The sequence below is a fragment of the Rhinichthys klamathensis genome, unplaced genomic scaffold (assembly GCF_029890125.1).
Source record: "Rhinichthys klamathensis goyatoka isolate OS25496 unplaced genomic scaffold, OSU_Roscu_1.1 h1tg000488l_1, whole genome shotgun sequence".
Lineage (NCBI taxonomy): Eukaryota > Metazoa > Chordata > Actinopteri > Cypriniformes > Leuciscidae > Rhinichthys > Rhinichthys klamathensis.
The window spans coordinates 172501-190000 of record NW_026606975.1 but is presented as its reverse complement, the minus strand read 5'-3'; the positions used below and the strand labels follow the sequence as shown (position 1 = coordinate 190000).

The following is a 17500-nucleotide window of genomic DNA, read 5'->3' as shown; positions in this document are numbered from 1 at the left end:
TGTGTGCACCTGGGAAGGCGGCGTGGAAGAGCATCAGGATGAGGGAGCGTGTGTGTGTGTGTGTGTGTGTGTGTGTGTGTGTGTGTGTGTGTGTGTGTGTGTGTGTGTGTGTGTGTGTGTGCACCTGGGAAGGCGGCGTGGAAGAGCATCAGGATGAGGGAGCGCGTGTGTGTGTGTGTGTGTGTGTACCTGGGAATGCGGTGTGGAAGAGCATCAGGATGAGGGAGCGTGTGTGTGTGTGTGTGTGTGTGTGTGTGTGTGTGTGTGCACCTGGGAAGGCGGCGTGGAAGAGCATCAGGATGAGGGAACGTGTGTGTGTGTGTGTGTGTGTGCACCTGGGAAGGCGGCGTGGAAGAGCATCAGGATGAGGGAACGTGTGTGTGTGTGTGTGTGTACCTGGGAAGGCGGCGTGGAAGAGCATCAGGATGAGGGAGTGTGTGTGTGTGTGTGTGTGTGTGTGCACCTGGGAAGGCGGCGTGGAAGAGCATCAGGATGAGGGAGGGTGTGTGTGTGTGTGTGTGTACCTGGGAAGGCGGCGTGGAAGAGCATCAGGATGAGGGAGCGTGTGTGTGTGTGTGTGTGTGTGTGCACCTGGGAAGGCGGCGTGGAAGAGCATCAGGATGAGGGAGCGTGTGTGTGTGTGTGTGTGTGTGTGTGCACCTGGGAAGGCGGCGTGGAAGAGCATCAGGATGAGGGAACGTGTGTGTGTGTGTGTGTGTGTGTGTGTGTGCACCTGGGAATGCGGTGTGGAAGAGCATCAGGATGAGGGAGCGTGTGTGTGTGTGTGCGTGTGTGTGTGTGTGCACCTGGGAAGGCGGCGTGGAAGAGCATCAGGATGAGGGAGCGTGTGTGTGTGTGTGTGTGTGTGTGTGTGTGTGCACCTGGGAAGGCGGCGTGGAAGAGCATCAGGATGAGGGAGGGTGTGTGTGTGTGTGTGTGTACCTGGGAAGGCGGCGTGGAAGAGCATCAGGATGAGGGAGCGTGTGTGTGTGTGTGTGTGTGTGTGCACCTGGGAAGGCGGCGTGGAAGAGCATCAGGATGAGGGAGCGTGTGTGTGTGTGTGTGTGTGTGTGTGTGCACCTGGGAAGGCGGCGTGGAAGAGCATCAGGATGAGGGAACGTGTGTGTGTGTGTGTGTGTGTGTACCTGGGAATGCGGTGTGGAAGAGCATCAGGATGAGGGAGCGTGTGTGTGTGTGTGCGTGTGTGTGTGTGTGCACCTGGGAAGGCGGCGTGGAAGAGCATCAGGATGAGGGAACGTGTGTGTGTGTGTGTGTGTGTGTGTACCTGGGAATGCGGTGTGGAAGAGCATCAGGATGAGGGAGCGTGTGTGTGTGTGTGTGTGTGTGTGTGCACCTGGGAAGGCGGCGTGGAAGAGCATCAGGATGAGGGAACGTGTGTGTGTGTGTGTGTGTGTGTGTGCACCTGGGAAGGCGGCGTGGAAGAGCATCAGGATAAGGGAGCGTGTGTGTGTGTGTGTGTGTGTGTGTGTGTGTGTGTGTGCACCTGGGAAGGCGGCGTGGAAGAGCATCAGGATGAGGGAACGTGTGTGTGTGTGTGTGTGTGTGTGTGCACCTGGGAAGGCGGCGTGGAAGAGCATCAGGATGAGGGAGCGTGTGTGTGTGTGTGTGTGTGTGTGTGTGTGTGTGTGCACCTGGGAAGGCGGCGTGGAAGAGCATCAGGATGAGGGAGCGTGTGTGTGTGTGTGTGTGTGTGTGTGTGTGTGTGTGTGCACCTGGGAAGGCGGCGTGGAAGAGCATCAGGATGAGGGAGCGTGAGCTGAACGGCTGCTGGCTGTTGTTCCTGAACACTGGGATGCACAAGCGCACCAGTATGAAGTACAGGTAGAAGAGACTGGCCAAGATCTGGCAGAGGAACACGAGCGTGAGGAACAAACCAAACGCTTCACTACCAGACTAGGGCTGTGTGTCGTGGCCAAGCAGAATTATGACAGAATTATTTTTTAAGTGAAATGTGTTTGTTAAATATACTCTGTCCTTTTTTAATTTAATTTATATTTTTATATTATTTGTTAAATAAACTAATGTTCTTTTTAAAATGTATTTATATTTTTATATTATTTGTTAAATGAACTAATGTTCCTTTTAAAATTTATTTATATTTTTATATTATTTGTTAAATAAACTAATGTTCTTTTTAAAATGTATTTATATTTTTATATTATTTGTTAAATATACCTTTAATGTCCTTTTTAAATTTTATTAATATTTTAATTTTTATATTATTTGTTAAATATACCTTTAATGTCCTTTTTAAATTTTATTAATATTTTTATTAAATTCTTATATTATTTGTTAAATATACTCTAACTTATAATTTGTATAATTAGTCAATCAAACACCTGATAATACTGACAGGCGGAGTATAAGATCATCTACAGACCTTTTTTATTTATTTTATTTATTATATTTATTCATATTTTGGTCTCGACACCGACATCAGCCAAGAGAGTGCTTTCATTTATGTATTTAAATATATAAATATATTTTTAAAATCATCAAGTACAGATGACAGTATACTAAATTGCATTCATGCCATTTAAAAAATATGTTTTTGATGATTTTCATCACTGTATAAAAGTAATAAGAATCGAGGAGTGTAATTATCATGAAAATAATGCTACAGTTTTTCATGCAAAATGCAATTTCTGATTTTTGATTGTAATGTTTGTGTGTAATATGTGAGTGAGCGGTTGGTCAATCCCACCTTCAGAAAGTTCATGCAAACGTAGTTCCATCTGATGTTCGGGTTTCTGAAGGGAACAGTAAACAGTGAGGTCATCAGGATATTGATTGGTAAGTGTGTAATACAGTTGTGCGGTGAGCGAGAGGCGTTACCGCGGATACTCCTCACGGTAGATCAGCGTCGGGCAAAACAAGAAGTACAAATAACTGTAGAGTGACGGATATCGCAGAGATTTATCTGTGGAAACACAGATCAGGGTTACAGCATTATTCACACACCTTCAACATCTCTCACAGTATCACAGTTTAGAAAACGGTGATAAAATATGACAAGAGTTATTAAATGAGTGGATATTTGACTGGTTTTGTCCGTCCTACTGTTAGACTCTCTCACACATGAATTATGTTGAATATCTGTCAGCCAGTGTTGCCAACTATTTTCAAAGGAAAGTAGCTAACTTTTTTTTTTTTTTTTTTTTTAGACATTAGACATACATAACACACAAACAATAACATGACATCCAAAAAGACAACAATCCAAGAATTTCCAAAGTTAGTTTAACATAAATAAGTAAGCGACTAAACTAAAAAATATAAAGAAAAAATGAAAAGAAATATATAAAAAATTAAATTTAAATAAAGGGGCTAAGTTTAACTATTTGTATAATATAATAGCTACGAGAAAGTTACAAACCAGTAATCAGTATTGAAGAAAAAGAGAAACATCTGTTCAATTATCTTCAATTCTTTGGCAAATACAGTGCATTTCTTATTATCTATACATTTAAGAGACTCAATATACAACATAAAATCAGCCAAAAAAACCTTCAAACAAGGGTTAGAATTATTAAATTTACTCTTATGAATGTAAAATTTACCTAATAAAATCATAAGATTAATCATAAAATTTACAGACGTAGTTTTTTACTCAAAATATATGATAACATGTTTGGGTGTTAATACACAATTATGACCTGATTTCCGTTGAAAATATATAGTTAAATTTTCCTCAATTTTTTTTGAATGATGACATTAAAAAAAAAAGATGTAGAGTTTTTTCTGGCTGATTCAGACAAAATGAACAATTCTCATCAATCTCCATAAATTTTGATAAAGTGTAATTACTAACATAAATGTTATGAAGTACTTTTAAGTGTATTTCTCTATATTTGTTAGGTATAGGAAAGTAGCTAACGTCTTCGCTAAATGTCGCTAGATGACGTCATGCGTAAATTAGCATATTAATGACGTCATCGCGTCGTACTTGCCTAATGTGTTTTCTCTCGAATGCTCTTTTTAATATAATATAGCCGAATGTCAAATAAAAGCTGTTCTTATTTCCTTTTTTTTTTTTGTCAGACAAACCAACATTATTCACACACCTTCAACATTTCTCACATTATCAGTTTATTCGCTATAGTTTAGAAAATGGTAATAAAATATGAGCAGAACTCAGAGTTATTAAATGAGTTGATATTTGACTGGTTTTGTCCGTCCTTCTGTTAGACTCTCACACATGAATTATGTTGAATATCTGTCAGCTGTTAAATTTAACTACACAATTACATAATACCAGTTTAGCTCAACCAGTGACCAAGCAATGCTTCATGTTGTTCAGTCTGTGTGTAAAAAGAGCATTAGCAATTACAGAAAACACACTGAAGAAAACATGATCAGCTCAAAGTGGAGGAATCATTTTTGCTCCCAAATGTCACTGGTAGTCACTGTATGAAGAATTATTGGGTATAATATGTCACAGTTTACTTTATTTTGCTCTCCTACTTACATTAGTGAACTATAGTGTCCTGCACACTCTGGTAAAACAATATGAAAACTGATATCTGGAGTCTGGATAATGTTTGGTGTGACTGTACAAAGAATCTGCAGTCGAGAGTTGAAGCTCTCACCCTTCAGTGTTGAGCTTTTGAGGACGGCTGGGACGGTTTCACGGATAAACGAGTAACTCTTCATCACAAGTCTGATCTGTGGAGTAAAAGCAGGAGTTAGTCGAGTCTATGGCCTTCATTTATACAGCGCTTTAACAATACAGAGTTTCACAGCAGCTTTACAGTGATAACAGGAGATTACAGTAGCAGAGATAGTTTAGGCTTTACAGCAGCTCTAGAATAAAGTTATTGTCCAGCTAAAGATCATTAGTTAACTTAGGGGCCGCTAACACGACACCGTTTAACTGAAGACAAAAACTTTGATGTGTTCTGGACGTTTATTTGCACACAACAGCGTTTGGTGCTCGAGAACGCAAACTTTGAAACAAGGTACAAGTTTTGAAAACATTATCATCTCCATGTAAACTTCAAACAGTGTTGTGCCTGAACGCGTTCAATGAACGATAGTTCATGAACTCGTTCATATTTTGGGCGAACGTGAACTGAACGTACTGAATTACTGCCTGATGAACGTTACTGTGAACGCGTTCATTCTGGTGTTTGTGAACGCACGCTCTCTCAGTTTAACTTCGTTCAATAGGGTGCCAGATTTCTATAGAGCCTTCCAGGCGAAAACCCGGCTAAAACACACGTAAACAGGCCTTAATATGTAGCGAAAAAACACCCAATCTGGCAACACCAGCCAGCAGCGTCGCATCGCGTCCGCCGCATGCGTCATCAAAACAAAAAGCAGCATGTAGTCGACAAAGCAGCGAGCGAGGAGGCGTCGTATGACAAGGTCGGTGAGGATGGGAAAAATCTTACATTTCTGTGCAAACTTTGCCCGTCGATGTGGTTATATATGGGCTGTGGTGGCGATAATTAAAACAAAATAAAAATAGTTTGCAGCAACATAGGGAAAAAAAGAACTATGAACTAGTTAATTTTTTGAAGTATGAACTATGAACTGAACTAGTTCATTTTAAAATTTGTGAACTGAACTTTGAACTAGTTCATGTAGAAAATGAACTTTCCCAACACTGACTTCAAAAACGTGTTTAGTCCATAGACAGTAAAGCCCCGCCCCTTTTCAGCGCTGCGCTCGTTGTCTTTTGACTTCCGGTCTGTATTTTCACAGCAATCTTGCATAGGTATGAATGAACTGCTCGTAAAAAATGTCCCGGTCGACATTTGTTAAGACATCTGCTTTACAATGCTTATGATAAACATTACAATGCTCATGATAACTTTTGTTAACTCTACAATAAGTAAATCCACTTCACCAGCTAATTACTCCTGGACAGCGATGCCATAGAAATATACAGAGCGACCGCAAAAACGGAAGTTCAAAGACAATATTCTAAAGATGACGGCGCCCACGTTTCTCTGGTGCATAAGGTCTATAGATGTGCGTGTTTGAATATGTATGTGCGCAGCCGCATAATCTTTCTTTACACCAAATTACTTGCATAATACAGAATTTTTTGACGTTTCCGCGGATCCATACGAACTGGAATCAATTTGATAACGTTTTAACTATACATTAAAATTGAGTGGAAAAGTGCAGCGTGAACTTTCTACTAAATCTCTCCTTTTGTGTTTCACAGAAGAAAGAAAGACAGTCATAGCGGTTTGGAACAACATGTGGGCGAGGAAATGATGACCTTTTTAGGTGAAGTATTCTTATAAATGTGAAGCTTGCACTCATAAATCTGCAGTCAGGGAAATTAATTCTGTATACAAGCATTCAGAAACAACAAATGTGAGGAAAAGGTTTAACGTGTCAGGACACAAGTTTATAATAAGAGTGGATTTTTTAAAATAATAATGATAATGTACATGCGTTTCACGTGTTTGCCCTATAGATATGCGTTTGAATATGTATCTGCGCAGGCGTGAAGTCTTTCTTTACAAATTGACCTCAACAAATTACTTACAATTTATAATACATAATTATTTATCGCTTCCACGTAGCCATGAGAACTGGAATTATTTTGTCAACGTTTTATCTCCACAGTCAGACTGTTTCTGCCCAGTTGTGTCCAGTAGCCCGGTGACCTCTGACCTCTGACCCCCTTATTTGAGCACGTCTGGTTTGATATGCATGATATGATGCCAATAATTGAGTGATTTATTTAATTTGGCAAAGGGCAGCAGACTTTGGATCCTGAACCTCAAGTGTACGTTGGCAGAAACCACTGGGCATCGCTTCGAGTCTGGCACAATATTATTAAACCCAGTTCGTTAACCATTCATTTATTAAACTTCCATCTTCATAGTATTTGATGTAATCATGTATTAAATATAGTATATTATTCATAATTTGATATAAAATAATTATATATCAAATAATGATAATCATTAAACGATATATATTAGTCTAATATAATTTAATGATTGTTAAATAAAAATTAGTGTAATGTATTTCTGGTTATAAATTTCATTTCATTATGTAGATTATAAAAATATATTATATATAATTTAATGACAATCATTATTTATATTATTATTGACACATTATTATTAAAACCCAGTTTGTTAATCATTCATTTATTAAACTTCTATCTGTATCTTCATAGTATTTGATGTAATTATGTATTAAATATTATATTATATAATGCATTAAATATTATATTAGAAATATATATATATATATATATATATATATATATATATATAGTTGAATGATTATCATTATTTAATATATAATTATGTAATATAAAATTATATATATGTATATACATATATATATATTCTATTGTTTTTATTTAATAAGCATTCAATTATATATGTAATTTATTTGTGATAATATACCTGATTATTATATATCATTTAATTATCATGTAGATTATATATTAAATAACTATATATAAATTGTATATAGAAATTGAAACATTAAACATTGAAAAATTTAGTGTTTTTTATATTTATATATATATATATATATATATATATATACATTATTTTTTTTATATAATTTATTTAATTTAATTATTAAATTACATGTTTATGCATTACATATTTATGTAATTTCATAATAAAGTAGATTAAGTATAGCCTGTCGATTGTTTATTCCCAGTACCTGTTCTAATATGATGATGAATCGAGATGCGGGTGGCAGCTGGTAATGCAGGACGACACACACAGGGAATATTCCCAGCATGCTCGTCTGCGCAGCACACAGCGTGAGCGCACACACACACGTCCTCCAGCGGCTCCTGAGGGCCCGTTCGCCCCAGACCCGCAGAACGTGGTACGGCCCGAGCAGAGTGTAGCTCAACATGAGCGTCCAGGCCCAGACGACCGTACTCAACTGACCAAACGCGTAATAAAACAGATCAAAGTCCAGAACCAGCCTGAAATACACACACACTCACTGTCAGGCTCTCACACACACACGTATACACACTGTACACACACTCACTGTCAGGCTCTCACACACGTATACACACTGTACACACACTCACTCACACACACTCTCTCTCACACACACACTCTCACCTGCCCTGGTCGATGTAGTCCACTGCTAAAGTGCTCATGATGAACAGGAATAGAGCTGCGATGAACATGTGGTAGATGGTCCTGATGTGACTGATCTCAAATAACTCACTGGAGAGAGAGGAACACTTTGTGCCATTTTTGGTTAAAATAATAATAATAAAAATAGCTGCAAGCCCCGAAGGGGAAGCAACAGCAGTGCAGAGCCAGAAAAACAGAACCAACATTTTTTTAAAACACAACACACTTTCACTTAGCTTCCGAGGTTCAGTAGTTCAATTTTGTGCAACGAATAACAGATAAATGCTATATTTGAAAAGTTCAGATTCGGTTATTCTCAGAACGACACCATGTCTGGAACAGATGCAACTTCTGCACCTCTTCTGGCCACAGTCTCTCTTGCGGTCGGGCAGAAATTACATCTTTAAAAGATGTAATTTATGACAAAATTCAAAATGGCCGACCGATGGTTTATCCTCGGATTGGGCATGAGACGAGGAATCCATAGACACCAAGGTCACTATTTTCTGACTAACTGTTCAAAAGTTATGATTTTTCATTTCTCATGACCTGTAGGTGACGCTGTTCCCAAATTTGGCATGGACCCTCAGATCATGGTTCTAATGAAGTGTACCAAGTTTCGTTCCAATTGATCAAAGTTTTGCTAAGATACTGCCTCTTAACCAATTTTGAGTCAACATTAAGATGGCAACATTTTCTAGAACAAAACATTTAAAAGTTATAACCATTTGAAAAGTGAATTTTTGAACTAATGGTGGCGCTATAGAGTTGGTCCTAGAGACCCAAAAGTCGGTCTTATTACTGTTCATTACCATCACTACAAGTGTGCCAATTTTCATTATTTTCCTACTTGCGGTTCATAGGGCTGCCATAGACTCTCATTGGGGAGGAAGAATATTACAGTAAACTGATGACAATTACAGTTTTCTCAGACTTTGTGACATTTTCAAGAACAGTTTTAATATTTTTGTGAAATTGTTTACAAAGTCGTGACCTTTTACCTTTGGCATTTAGGATGTTTTGAAGTTTTAAATTGTCAAATTATTACTAGGCTGTGAGTCTTGGGGGTGGGTTGCTAGGGCGTTGCTAGGGTGGTTAGGATTTTTCACCCATTTTTCTCATTGATTCATAAACGTCAGTAATACTTACTCCAGCAGTGAGCATCTGGCTATAAACACCTTCCCCTGCTCCAGTTTGTGCCTGGAAATCAAAGTACATGTGCAGAAACACTTTTATTCAAGCACGCAACACCTTCTGCATTGGCAGGAAATGACATCACAGACACTCACCTGTTGTTGGTGCTTCCCGTCTGCTCGGTGTGTGTTTGTGTGTGTGTGGACAGAGACTGGATTGAGTCAGTGAGCGCTCGCTCCAGCACTTCATTCAGACGAGACTGAACATGTCTGATCACCGCCTCTTTCATCCTCTGATCAGAAAACAGTTTTATACGGTCAGAATTTACCATATAATTACCATGGTCTATAAATACTGCAATATGCAATACTAAAATAATTTTTTTTTTTTTTGCGAATATGAGAAAAAATATTTAGAATTACTTTAATAGTTTAATTATTATATCTAAAAAAAGGAATGAATATATATTTTCTTTAAAATAAATGTTGGGACCACTGGGATTTTATTTATTCTAGTGCTGTCAAATTGATTAATCGATTCTAAAATTAAAGTTTGTGTTTATATAATATATGTTTGTATATATGTTATGGTTTATATTTATATATATATATATATATATATATATATGTGTGTGTGTGTGTGTGTGTGTGTGTGTACAAATAAACACATATATATATTTAATAATATAAATATAATAAGTATAATTTAATATAATAATATATAAACATACTTTAATTTTAGAATTGATTAATCGTGATTTACCACTAATTTATTTATTTTTAGATTTTTTTTTATTAAATTTTTTTTTATTCTTGACAGGAGATGTTGATTGATTTCAATATTTCCTGGCAAGAATAAAAAGATTTTTAGAGTGCAGACCTTTGCATTTTTAATGCAATTTATACAAAACAATTTAAACAATTTATTTGGTATTTGATGCCTTTAATTTTAGCACACACACACACATATATGTTTCACTGCTTCTATTGTTTTCATTTGTAAGTCGCTTTAGATATAAGCCTCTGCTAAATGAATAAATGTAATGTGTGTGTGTATATATATATATATATAATTTATTAAATATTATATATTTTATACATACAGTATATATAATAAATATATGAATTAAACTATTAAATACTTTTTTATTTGAATCCACTTACATTAAAGGCATTATCAACACACACACACACACCAAAATACATTTTCTTTCTTTCTTTCTTTCTTTTTTAGGCAGGATCATGTTGTTTTCGGCAGTGAAGTGTCTTACCTCCATGTCTTGGTTTCTCTGTGTCATCTCTCTCGTTCTCGTGTGATTCTCCTCTGCACACACACACACACACACAATACAGCTGTGCTTTACATTATCTGAGCAGAATAAAGTCCTGACAGAAGGATCAGTGTAAACTCACGCTGTGTGACCGAGCCGTTCTCGGTGTGTGTGGCTCCTCGGCCTCGAGTGTGTCTGGAGGTGTGTGTTGACATGACGCTTTAATCGATCACAGTCCTGATGGAGTTTTATATTCAGATGCATGAAAACATGATGATGGTTGCAGAAGGTTTATATGATGCTGGTTCAGTCTAATGCATCTCATCATCTGACCTTTGAACCCTGCTGAAATGTTGACCTGGAGTAACCTGTGCTATAGTATAAGCCCTGCTCACTGAAGCTAGTTTACTCTGAATGCAAACACCGCTAATCTTTGACCGTTCGTGTCACACAACGTTGATATGACCGAAAGAAACCCTCATTGTACTTTACGTTTAGCAAACGCATCTCCTTCTGCAGTCACATGGCCTCAGTGTCATGAACACACACATTTAAAGAGATATAATGAATATTATTACACATTTATGGTTATGGCTGATAAATGATGTTGGAGATGATGCTAAGACAGACGCAGATACGGATCAGATGTCACTTGTTGAAAAACTCACTTCATGAAGAAATTAATACCTATGAATCACTTACTTTATGAATTTATGAATGCTTTGATTGCTAGATTTGCTTTGCTTTTTAATTGTAAAGACACAATAACTTTATAAGTGTTCCTAAGAAGGGATTTATGAATGAATTTCATGTAAACATGTCTAGATCATATTTCACCCAAAAAATCTAAGAAAAAAAATTGCATAAAAAAGAAAATGCATTAATATATGTGTATATATATATATGTGTGTGTGTATTAGTTAGTCTTATTACTGTAATAGTGTTTTTGCAGTAAATTACTTTAATACAATTATTACAAATAAAAGCAATGCTAAAATTATATAGATGTATATGAAAATGTATAAATGCACTACTATATATATAATTTATTTTATTTGATATTTTTTGCAGTAAAAATACTTTAATATAATTATTACAAATCAAAAGTATTGCTAATAGCAGCACCATGATGAATAAATCATACACCTTAAAATATAGCATTATTTCTGTATTAGAATTTGGAAGGGAAATGTAATTGTCATGAATATAATATCAAAATACAAAGAATAAAATTTTCCTAAAATAGGCTTTCTGTGAACAAAAATATGTTTTCCTTTTATTTAGTTATTTATTAAGTGAAATATGACCCGACAGATATTTCAAAATGATTTATTACAAATGATAAAATCCCCAGTACCTGATTTGAATCACTGAACATGAACCGTAATGATCGTCGGAAGCCTGAAGCGCTGGCGGACCGGCTCGCCCTCAGGTTCGGGTCGTTGGCGGGTCTCCAGTGGTGTTGTCCCGCTCGCGGAGACTGAACGTGTGTTTATATGAGCTTTGCTCTTCAGTGTCCTCACTCAACACCGGCATTGATCTGTGTACACACTGAATCTGCTCTACTGACCCTGTGTCCACTTATAACAGAACACACTCTGCTGTCAGTCACTATACTGTACTATATACACGAGTATATGCGCATGATTGCGTGAGCTAATTACAGATTAAATCGATTGTTTTGGTTGTCAGCCAGACGCTTGTAGACTTGCTTACACACTGACAGAGTTTCATTTTGGGGTGAACTAACCTTTAAGGTGAACATATTCATATTAAAACATTAACATTGCTTTAACATTAGGGTCACAAACGGCATCAGGTTTATTAGGCTGCTGTCACTTTAAGAGTGAATGCACTGATCCAACAGTCTGATACACAAGCGATTTCTTTCACTGTTTATGTTCACTTAAGAAAATACAGACTATGGGTCTCATTCATGAAACATTCGTAAATATACGAGTAAATATGCGAGTGATTTGCGCGTAAAGAGACCTTCCCGAAAACTCTTCTCCTGATTCACAAATACTTCGTAAACGTCAGATGTGATCGTGAAATGTGTGTGTGTGTTAATGAATTCCAATCAGTCGTAAATGGGGCGCGCGTGCACGTTCATTCTCAATTACCATAAATCCCGCCCATTAAATCCGACTGACAACTATATATGGGCATCATATTATGACACCAAACGAAGGATTTCAACATGTCTTCTCAAAAGCGAATGAAAAAGAAACATTTCTCAGATGCAGAAATCGAAGTTTTATTATCAGAAGTTCGTTCAAAACACCACATTTATTTTCAAGCGTACATAGTGGCGAATCGGGTCCTAAATAAAGGAAGCTTGTCAGCATTACAGATGCAGTTACTGGAGTTTCATCTGCTAATATAATATTATATTAAATATTTTATTATATATAATATTTTATATATAATAAAATATTATATATAATATTTTATATATAATATTTTTTCAAAATATATAATATATATATAATATTTTTTCAAAATGCTGTGCAAATATGTCCCCGATTAAGGTGAATTAAAAAGCAGCCTTAGTTATTAATGAGCAAAACGTTCAGATGTTAAACATTTGGAAAATACGAACATTTTAATGAATCCGAAAATTTACGCCAGAACCACTTTACACACGATTCACACACAAATTCGTTGTGCTCGTGTTTCATGAATGAGACCCAATGATAATGAGGATACTTGTTAATTCAGGCATTTTCAAGCACGAGACGACGTGAAAGAGTTTCAGTGTTCGCGCGCTCATAATTCATAAAAATATTACCGCGATTGACACCGATAAATATATTTGCCAACACAGATTTTTTACTCTCGTCTGGCTTTGGCGAATGTTAATTTCAGGCCCTGGATGTAGATATGGAAACTAGATCTAATGAATGACTCACACATTTGTGATTTTATATTTTTGGGGAACACTTGATCATTATATACTTTTTTTCATATTTATCTGCTCCATAAGGGAGTTTTCACAGCGTCAAATAACAAAGAGAATCGTTTTCTTGGAGTCAAGAACATTTTAATAATCTAAAGAAGCTTTTTCTAAAGTAAAGAACCTTTTGTGGACAGTAAAGATTGTATGGATTCTTCACGTTACGGTAAAGAGTTTATATTTTGTACATTCAGAAAACACTGACGTTCATGAATCAGATTCTCTTTATTGAAACAGTTTTAAAGGAAAGTTTTTCTACATGTCCATCATGCTCTACAGAAACCAAACACAGAAAGGGAAATTATTACACATCCTCTAGTCCATCATTTATCCAGATGATGCACAGAATCTCTTTTAAACAAACATGAGATCTCGTATAACTGTATTCGCCCAGTTAAAGGCAGAGACGGTCAGAAAGCGGCCCACATATATGAATATTGTTATGCATTATTATATCTTTATGAATGCATTATCTAATCAACCTAATCCTGGCTGCACGATTTACTGTACAAGACTCAAAGGTGCAGAATCACTTACAGAAGTGTTATCAGAATATATGTCTCTCATAACCTGACTCTCTCGCCCTGACTGGCAGATCAGGACGTGTTGACAGGTCAAAGGTCAGACTCGAAGCAACCTGACCATACACACACACACACACACACAGATGAATGTGCCAGTATTTGATCAGAGTTCACACTGACTGATGTGACTGTGTCTGATCACGTGTGTGTGTGTGTGTGTGAGAGAGAGAGTGTGTGCGTGAGTACATGCTTTGTGTGTGTGTTAGAGTGCATGCATGTGTGTGTGCTCATGTGTTTGAGTGTGTGTGTGTTTGTGTGTGTGCGCTCATGTTTTTGAGTGTGTGTGTGTCTGTCTGTCTGTCTGTGTGTGTGTGTGTGTGTGTGTCTGTCTGTCTGTCTGTGTGTGTGTGTGTGTGTGTGTGTGTCTGTCTGTGTGTGTGAGTGTGTGTTCTGACCTGTGATATGAGCAGTTGACACACACAGCTCTCTCTCGGTCTCTGAGTGTGTGTGTGTGTGAGAGTGTGTGTGTGTGTGTGTGTGTGTCTGTGCGTGTGTGTGTGTGTGTGTCTGTGTGCTCGTGTTTAAGTCTGCGTGTGTTTGTGTGTGCATGAGTGTGTGTGTTTGTATGTGTGTGAGAGAGTGCATGTGCATCAGTGTGTGTTTGTGTGCTCATGTGTTTAAGAGTGTGTGTGTGTGTGTGTGTGTGAGTGTGTCTGCATGTGTTTTTGTTGTTTCTCACACATCTGAATTTATAAAATGTCAAGATAATAATTTCTCAACTCCATTTATGAAGTATAAAATCCTGATTCTAGGATCAATCCGATCTACTTAGATATATTTAATTAATCTTTTATTATCTGACTTTTACACTTAAATATTTAATGTCACAAACTGGTCACGTGACACATCTCTCTTATGGAAGCTTGTTTCTGCTTCAGATTCAAATTAAAATGGTAATTTCAACTTTTTATCTCACAATTCTGACCTTTCTTTTCAGAAATGTAAGATTTAAACTCAAAATTGTGGGAGAAAAAGTCGCCATTACCTTTTTAATTTATTTTTAATTTTATACTCTCTAGTTTATTATAGCTAGAAGTAATTTAACTAAATAAAAACTAAAAGTTGTTTTCTTTATACAACGATACTGAAACATAAATAATGCATACAAATCTAAATATGAGTATAAAAATAGTTACAGCTACATAAAAATATCCCATCATATTATCATAACCTGACACTAATGTAGACGACGAGGAACGGCATCAGTCGGTCGGCTTTTGGGTCGTTCTCAGGAAACGCTGACTTTTATCTGATATTTTGTTTGTTTTTCATTATTATATCTGCTAATTAGCATTTCCTCATTTATCAATGCATTTTAATTCAGCATTTTCTCTTATATAGGGACACTGCCCCTTTAACAAATGATGATTAGAAATTATTATTGGTTAGAAAATGACTATTGGTACTAATATATAGAAAGACTGAAGGATTATGGGTAATAGTTTAATAGAAAGCGATAAATTAAAGTGTTCCTGAAAGTCTGCTGCTGTTTTCTGAGAATGACCCGTGAGAATGAACGCTCTTCATCATCGCTGGACTTCATGCAGCTCGACGTGTGTGTGTGTGTGTGTGTGTGTGACGTGTGTGTGTGATCACTGGAACTGCAGGCAACATGCATATATAAATATACAGAGAAGAAAATTCAGAAGTACAGGTCGCCTGGAGAGAAACAGAAACAACATGGTAAATATTACTTTTCATATTTAATATTATTTTTAGTAATTGTTTATACAAATATAAAAATGTAATATTATAATAAAATTATAATTGTTATGCATTGTCATATTTATCAATATAACTTAAATTCAAATAAAATTATATATATATATATATATATATATATATATAATGTAATATATGTTGATATTTTATTAAATATATGCAATGTATTATAATTACAATATTTAGTGACATATTTATAATATTATAAATATATATTATACATAAAATTGACAAATATATATATTTTTATAAATAATGTATTAAAATACTACAATATTTATACAAATATAAAAATGTAATATTATAATATATATTTATGCATTAATATATGCATTGTCATATTTATCAATATAACTTAAATTAAAATAAAATTATATTTATATATATATGTAACATGTTGATATTTTATTTAATATGTTCAATGTATTATAATTACAATATTTAATAACATATTTATATTATAAATAAATATATAATATTATAAATAAAATTGACATATATGTTTTTATAAATAATTTATTAAAGTACTAGAATATTTGTTAATATGGTAAGTAAATACATTAAATAGATTTAATTACATATATTATAATAAACAAATATTAAAGTTTTTATAATCTTATAATTGATTAAATTACTAAAGAATATTATTAAATATATGTAATGTATTATACTTATATTTAATAACGTTATTTTATAAATCTATATATAAAATATAATTTCATAATTTATTAAATTACTAAAAATATTAAATATGATAATACTTTAAATATATCTTTAGTAATTTAATAAATAAAGTTATAATATTATTATATTAATAATGTAATATATATTATTCAATATATTTAATTTATTATAATATATTTATACTCTTTTTATAATTTAATAAGCTATTTTTTTTATATACAAATACTGTCCATTACTGTGCATATGCTTGCATTTAAAACAATAATATCAATACCATGTTTTTGTTTTTTTACAGTGCTATTGTAAAGGTGACTTCAGTAGTTCTCGGTCAGGTTACCTGTGTGTGTGTGTGTGTGTGTGTTTAGCTGGCGATGGGCTTCTCTTGACGAATGCGTTCCTCTGATTGGTCAGCAGTGACAGACGTAGAGCGAGCGCTGAAACACACACTAGAAAGCATCATCATCAAACACACACTAGAAAGCATCAGCATCATCATCAGTTATTAACACGCTTACCTGTTATCATTCACATCTCTGCCATTTCCTGTCAAATAAGTATGAATATGCATTAAAATACTGATAATAAGTGCACAAAATAATGCATTAAAGATGCTCAGATACGAGTTTATTTACATGTACTGCATTAAATATAAATTTCCATTTATTTTATAGAAAACAACGGTGATGATCAACACATTATAGAGTCTGGATGTTTCAATCAGGTCCCATGCAGAAACTCTTGTAATCACTGGACTCTGAATAATCACATTTGGTTCAGCTCATAAAAGTACAGCATCAGTTGTGTTGGCGTGAAATGTCTTTACCGTTCAGTGTGTGTGTGGAGTCCGTGTGTGTGTCGTTCGCTGACTGCGTCCTGTTCACATGAGGAACACACACACACACACACAGCTGTAGTAAAAACACAGTTCAGTCGGGCATAAGCCATACACACTGTTTGTCACTCACTTGTTGGTCAAACTGGACTCTGTTGATTTGGGTTTTTCACTGGCGCTGTTGAACATCGCATTGCTGAACGTGATTGG

The 17500-nt window shown here is 35.5% G+C and overlaps 2 protein-coding genes across 2 annotated transcripts in view; both read right to left on the bottom strand.

Annotated features, from left to right (window-relative positions):
- The window catches only part of soat2 (sterol O-acyltransferase 2), a 19017-nt gene extending 8221 nt beyond the window's left edge, over window positions 1–10796 (bottom strand). Inside the window, exons 1-10 of the mRNA XM_056237596.1 lie at window positions 10655–10796; window positions 10513–10565; window positions 9398–9534; window positions 9258–9308; window positions 8091–8198; window positions 7672–7945; window positions 4611–4686; window positions 2857–2941; window positions 2726–2771; window positions 1734–1863 (exon numbers count right to left, since the gene is read on the bottom strand). Of these exons, the coding sequence (XP_056093571.1) occupies window positions 1734–1863; window positions 2726–2771; window positions 2857–2941; window positions 4611–4686; window positions 7672–7945; window positions 8091–8198; window positions 9258–9308; window positions 9398–9534; window positions 10513–10565; window positions 10655–10727 (1033 nt within the window). The 5' untranslated portion in view covers window positions 10728–10796. The remainder of the gene's footprint in view (window positions 1–1733; window positions 1864–2725; window positions 2772–2856; window positions 2942–4610; window positions 4687–7671; window positions 7946–8090; window positions 8199–9257; window positions 9309–9397; window positions 9535–10512; window positions 10566–10654) is intronic.
- Window positions 10797–15597: 4801 nt separating this feature from the next.
- Window positions 15598–17500, bottom strand: part of kif5ab (kinesin family member 5A, b) — a 76019-nt gene continuing 74116 nt past the window's right edge. Inside the window, exons 24-28 of the mRNA XM_056237577.1 lie at window positions 17424–17500; window positions 17282–17331; window positions 16974–17001; window positions 16797–16892; window positions 15598–15714 (exon numbers count right to left, since the gene is read on the bottom strand). The exon at window positions 17424–17500 is cut by the window's right edge and continues 74 nt beyond it. Coding sequence (XP_056093552.1) covers window positions 16820–16892; window positions 16974–17001; window positions 17282–17331; window positions 17424–17500 — 228 coding nt within the window. The 3' untranslated portion in view covers window positions 15598–15714; window positions 16797–16819. The remainder of the gene's footprint in view (window positions 15715–16796; window positions 16893–16973; window positions 17002–17281; window positions 17332–17423) is intronic.